The 6667-nt window shown below is 35.1% G+C and overlaps 1 protein-coding gene across 1 annotated transcript; it reads left to right on the forward strand.

Moving 5' to 3' along the window:
• Positions 1-2622: 2622 nt before the first annotated feature.
• Positions 2623-6363, forward strand: LOC121769855 (phosphoglucan phosphatase LSF1, chloroplastic-like). The gene is made up of 10 exons (XM_042166620.1): positions 2623-3104; positions 3275-3378; positions 3491-3728; positions 4115-4186; positions 4348-4469; positions 4708-4923; positions 5045-5150; positions 5309-5421; positions 5855-5999; positions 6133-6363. Exons 1-10 carry the CDS (start codon positions 2781-2783, stop codon positions 6280-6282), a joined length of 1590 nt encoding a protein of 529 aa, XP_042022554.1. The 5' UTR covers positions 2623-2780; the 3' UTR covers positions 6283-6363.
• The last annotated feature ends 304 nt before the right edge of the window (positions 6364-6667 follow it).

Genomic DNA, 6667 nt, shown 5'->3' on the forward strand with positions numbered 1-6667 from the left:
TTGGTATCATACATAGTCCCCACTAATTAATTACTACAGTACATGATACTGGTAAATACATCTAATACAAATATGCGTTCACGTTATGCATTTCTACTTAATTCTTAAATATTTTAATTATTTATCAATATTTTAAATCTAAATTCTAATTTTTACAAAGCTGAAATCTAAGAAAATAATCTAAAAAACCATGTGTGAACGGCCATATACATATGGCCTAATAAACCATATATTAAAATAATAAATTGTGATATAGAGGTAATCAATGAGCTCACAAACCTAAATGTTTGCTTCAACTTTTAGATTAGGGTTTGCCGTTTATTTTCAAGTAATTGCATGGCGAGTAATTTATTTATTCCTCTAGAATTAAAATAGATGATGTCGTTTGTATTTGACATCAACATAAAAATATTTTTATACACTCAATTGTTAATTCTATATAGAGTTTCGGTTGCCAACGCGACTAAATCATGTACGAAAAAATGAATTCAATCTAACTTAATTAAAAACAATTATTCACCATAATAATAATAATCCTAAATGGGGATATAAAGAAGTGGCCGAATTGATAGTTGTGATTTTGGTGAAGAGCATCATGGATTAGGTTGGTATATGCCCCTTGACATAATTATTTATGTTATTGAAAACGATGCTTCACCGTTTTTGGAAACAAATTGACGTAATTGGGCCGTAATTTAATCGCATGGCCACATAATAAGTTATTTGCCAATAAATTACTTAATTTTGTTGATAAGCACATATGGTCATGTTTGGTTGCAATGATTCTGTTTGGAAAAATAATCTGATTCCTTAAATTTTAAATTTATGTGTTTGTTTTGATTTTTAATCAAATTGAGAAAGTAATCAGAATCCCGATAATAAGGAAAGTTAGTACAACTTTCCAGAATTCTGAATCCTAACTTTTCTTAGGTGTTCTTTCTCCCAATTTTAGGATTCTTACATCTTTAATGTAATATTATTATTAATTACAATGTTTTAAAAATAATTTAAAATTATAAATCATACTTAATTTCAGTATAATAAATAACTATAATTAAAATTATCATAATTATAACTATGTTATTATAATATTTATATATAATTGTTATTATCATGATAATAATTAATAATTTATTAAATAATTAAAAGATAATTATGTAATAATAAATATTAATTACTATTTTATAAATTAATAATTAATCAATAAAATTGTAGCGATATTTTAAAAATTATAAAATTGATTTAATTATAATATCCGTGAATACTATAATAATAATAATAATAATAATAGTATTTATTATTGTAATGTTCCATGTAACTATAATTATAATTGTATTATTATATATTGTGATGGATGATCCATATTTAAACTATCCACCATAATAATAAATATAATAATATAATAATAATTATTTGTAATTAATAATTTATTTAAAAATTAATTATTATTCTTCTTTATAAATAAAATAATTATAAGTATATTTTTAGTTTGATGTTTAAATCATATATAAATTTAAAATCTTGATATTTTCCAAACGCAGGAAAGTAAAGTTATTAGGAATCATATTCCTGAGATTCATTTTCCTAGAAATCATTTTCCTTGCTAACTTTACTTTCACACCAACCAAACATGGTCTAAGAAAATCATACCCAAAGGAAAGTTCCAAGTAATTTTCATATCATAATTGGAGATCTCGAGGAGATCACACAATTACACATAGCCCAATACATATTAATAGGAAATGTCTTCAAATTGTGTTACTAATAAATTTTGTCCAAATGTCAAAATAAAAACTAAGAATTGCCCTCCATTTGTATTTTCATGCCCACTTGACTTGATAACTTAGTATATTTATATTTTTATGTATAATCAAGCTAAAAAGACGACGAACTATTAATTTAAAAGCAATATATATAACAAAAAATAACAAAATCAATATATCAAAAGCATTTCATCTCGTCTGTTGTTAAGTAGATATATCCACATGGTTATTGCGTAATTGGGCCATAATTTAATCGCATGGACACAAAAACTATGGTTTTTAATTAAATTTATTTTGATGGCTAAAATGTGTCACATACATTTATAATTAGTTTGTGAGGTCGAAATTTAAAATCTTGGCTATGAACAAAAAAAAAAAAAAAAAGAACTAAATTTCCATACTAGTTCACAGTTGAGACAACAATCTTTTCCTTTGGGCTAATGTTAATTGAATTAAAATTTTTGAAGATGAGAGTAGAAATATGGATCTTGTAATGAAATATGGATCATATTTAACTTTTACTTAGAAATGATATGTATAATGATTAGAAAATTTAAAAATAAGCGATTAATAGTAGTATTAAAAATGAAATGAACAATATTTTTTATTTGAAGCTTAAGTTAAAATGATAAATATAAATTGGAGCCGAGCCACCCAGGCCCAGCCCGTCAAATTTGAAACCACTCTACAGAGTAACCGAACCACGACCATATAAGTCGGGTCGGGTCGGGTCTCTGGATCCGAATGCCAAAATGACGTAATAATAAAGCAAAAAGTAAAGTAAACAAATTGACACGTGGGAGGAAGATAAAAGATCTGATTTGTGTGTCACGTGGAATTTCCCGTCTTCACACTTCACTCACCACTCAACTCTCCATGACCAAATCTCCAAATCCAATCTCATTGCGCCTAATCGTAAACGCATACATGTATATACATTCCTCTGTGTGTTTGCGCGCGTCTTTTTTACTGGAGATTTCCCGCTGTTGATTTGGATTTGTGTGCGGATTGCTTGAAATGTGGTCTCTGCAGTTGTCGAATTGCAGAGGCTTCGAGCAATCGCAATTCGCCTCCGCCGGATTCTCTTCGGCTCGGTGGGAGCCGAGGCGAAGCAGTGCCGCCGTGATTCGCTCCTCGTTTTGGGGAGGAGGCTTGGAATTGTGCGATGCGGAGGCGCGGGCGAGGAGGCGGCAGCGGTTGCTGGCGCGGAGGAGCTCTAGGGTTTTTGCCGAGCTGAAGATGAATCTGAATGAGTACATGGTGACGCTGGAGAAGCCGCTCGGCATCCGTTTCGCGAAGTCCGCTGACGGGAAAGTGTTCGTGCATGCGCTCCAGAAAGGGGTAATGGTTTTGCAATTTTTAAAAATTAAATAGCCGTTGATCATGCCGGAAATGCTCTCTCGATCTGTTTGGAGAATTGAGATGTTGATGAGTTCAGGAGATGCTGTGTTTTTCGGTTTGTTTGGAGAATTTTTGATGTCCTTTAGTGATTAGAACTAGTGTTGATGCAGGGTAATGCTGAGAAATCGAGGATCATTATGGTTGGGGACACTCTGAAGAAGGCAGGTGGATCCGGCGGGAATCTTGTTGAGATCAAGGACGTCGGTGATGCAGAGTAAGGATGTTTACTTTTCGCCACGAGATTATGATTATGCTGTTGGAAAATCAGAATGCCAGTGTATCCCCTAAGTTTTCCACTTTATTTCATTCCACACGATTGTATGCAGGAGTCTTACGAAGGAGAAATCTGGTGCTTATAGCCTTGTCCTAGAGAGGCCATTCGCTCCCTTTCCAATCCACCAGCTCCATCTTATGGATGATATTGACATCTTGTTTACGGATGAGGCATCTGAAAATGCTGAATGGGGGCATGGAAACTTCCCACTGGAAGAGTATGCACAGGCATTGGAGCGTTCAAAAGAGGAGCTCTATTATAATCATTCTCTCGGTATGCGCTATAGTAAGGTGTGATCTTGACCTATTCACATATCTTACATGGATTGGCTTTGTGTAGTGTCTCACTATGACAATGTAGAAGCTCTGTAAGTTTCTGACGTTCATCAAAGAGGGCACAATATTTTCAAGTGCAAGTTCTTTCGTCTATATGGATTTTTACTGTAAATCGGTTGTGTACCTTCATCCTATGTTTTGTCACTATAATCTTGTATCTCATCAGTTACTTAGGGTTTATATTGTATGAAATACTTTTTCCTCCAAACAAACTCATCCTATCTGTTCTAGCATAAAATACATTCCATTAGGGTCTTCTACACTCAAACTCTTAGTATTTGTGTATTCTGTCACAATGATTTAGGCAAATCAGGTTCTTGAAGTCCATTTTATTCTTACAGATCACAGAACAAATTTATGTTGGATCATGTATTCAAACAATAGAGGATGTACAGACATTATCTACAGCTGCGGTAAGAATTCGTGCCTCAACCTCATTTGTTACCCCTTGCTTTTGGATACTTCTCCATTCTTTGTTCTCTAGACTTGCATATTACAGCTATCATCCAAAAAATTTTCTTGGTCATTTCATGTTTAATTGACTGCCTAAAATAGTCTATAATGCCCGTCTCAGGGAGTCACTGCTGTGCTGAATTTCCAGAGCACGCCCGAAGCTGCAAACTGGGGACTTGATCCGAATTCAATCAATGAGTCATGCCAAAACTCTAATATCCTAATGGTTAACTATCCAATTAGGTAATGACAGTCTCACTTTCTGAGGAAAGTTTAATTGACCAATGCTGTCTTTTTCTGAGTCTAAATGATCTGCCTTATTTAAATACTAGCAAGTTTCCTAATTAATAAAAACTGTGAAGATTATACAAATTATTTTTCTTTTCTGAGATATAGTAGCTAACTGGATACAAATTGATTAGCCGTGCATTTGATGTAATTTCTTTCCTACAATGTTTCATCTAACATTTTACATTTTCAGAGATGCAGATTCTTTTGATATGAGAAAGAAATTGCCGTTCTGTGTGGGTGTCCTTTTACGATTACTCAAGAAAAATCATCGTGTGTATGTAACTTGCACAACTGGATTGGACCGATCTCCCGCTTGTGTGATTGCATACCTTCACTGGATGACTGATACTTCTCTTCACGCGGCTTACAATTTTGTTACTGGATTACATTCATGCCGGCCTGATAGGTATATAATTTGTGATAATCAATCTTGTTATGTATGCTTTGTCCTTGTGAGGAGCCCAATGTTGAAATCTGTACTTATTTATAACTTTGTAAATACATTGAATAAAGATGATTTAATGCAGACCCGCAATTGCCTGGGCAACATGGGATCTCATAGCCATGGTTGAAAATGGCTCACATGATGGACCTGCAACGCATGCGGTGACATTTGTGTGGAATGGAAATGAGGTGAGTGGATTGTTGCTATCCAAACAAACTTATGAGAATAAACAAATGGGCAGCGTGTGACAGATCAATATCTCATGTAGTAGCGTATGTGATTGCACTGAGTCTGAATGAGTCTCATTCTCACTGTCCTCAAATTCTTTATTTTTTTGTTTTTACAGGGGGAAGAAGTATATCTGGTGGGAGATTTCACTGAGAACTGGAAAGAGCCAATCAAGGCGACCCATAAAGGTGGCCCAAGACATGAAGTTGAAATTAGACTTCCTCAAGGGAAGTAAGTTTAATTAATTCTATTTTTGGAATGTTGGTATTTGCATTTTGCTTGCGTTATGATATCTGTGAGCATCAAACACTCATATTTTTCTTTGAAACAAAATTTGTTGAGTACTTAGCTCCAGCTCTAACACCTATAAAGTGGCCAATATAAAGTGGCAAATATATATTTCCCAGTTGCTGTTGTAGACTACGGTTGAAACATAGTATATTTTACAGAACATGCATATCTCTGGAATCTGTCTCGTGGATATTCCTGCTGGTCAGTGCCTGGAAGGCTTTTGGCTTCCATAACATTAATGGCTCTCAACTCCCCATTCACTGTCTTTGTTGTAACTGTAGTGTCTGTGTCGGTTTATAGTTTAGGATCTAGGCTGCTTGAATTTGGTGGGACCGAATTTCTGCAATCGTAAAGTTTTGTTTACTTGTGGCAGGTACTACTACAAATTCATAACTAACGGGGACTGGAGGCACTCGACATTTTCACCTATAGAAAGGGATCAGAGTGGGAATCTTAACAATGTGATTGTAGTTGGTGACACTGCCAGCGTAAAACCTACCATTCAACCCCAAAACAAGGTTTGGAAAATTTGTTTCAAGAAAAGTTCGGAGTTATTCTTTAGTTTGCAACTATATAGAAGTAATTGAAAAAAGTATTGTTTTTCATGATTGCATCAAGCACTGATGGTTCTTTGACTTTCCTGATAATCAGGACTCAAACATTGTGAAGGTCATAGAGAGGCCATTGACTGAAAGCGAGCGCTTTATGTTGGCAAAAGCAGCTCGATGTGTAGCTTTCAGTGTGTGTCCTATAAGGTTGGCCCCTGATGGAGTACGTACTAAACAAGCCCAACAGCAGTAAAGCCCATCAGCCTAAAGCCCAAGAAAGAGTATCAGTCCGGCATGACTAAAGAGTTCAGTTCGGCACAACCAAAGAGTTCGGTAAAAGCCAACCAATCAAACTCTGCTCTCAGGTCGGCATCAAGCTCTACTCTCAGATCGGCAAAAGCTGCCCGGCAATAATTCAGCAGTTCGGTCTCAGTATTCGACCGAACTAGGAGATAGTGGACTCATGCAGAATTTCCACCTCCACTACACCCACGATCTATTTAGTGGTGTCAAGCAGTCATTAACTCATGCAGGATGGTGGACCCATGCAAGATCGCCACGATCTCCACGACATCCACTACCTAGTAAATGGTGCTGCATGCCACGATCTTGGTTCAATGTATAAATAGAACCTAGAT

Source organism: Salvia splendens, chromosome 16 (genome assembly GCF_004379255.2).
Source record: "Salvia splendens isolate huo1 chromosome 16, SspV2, whole genome shotgun sequence".
Taxonomy (NCBI): Eukaryota; Viridiplantae; Streptophyta; class Magnoliopsida; order Lamiales; family Lamiaceae; genus Salvia; species Salvia splendens.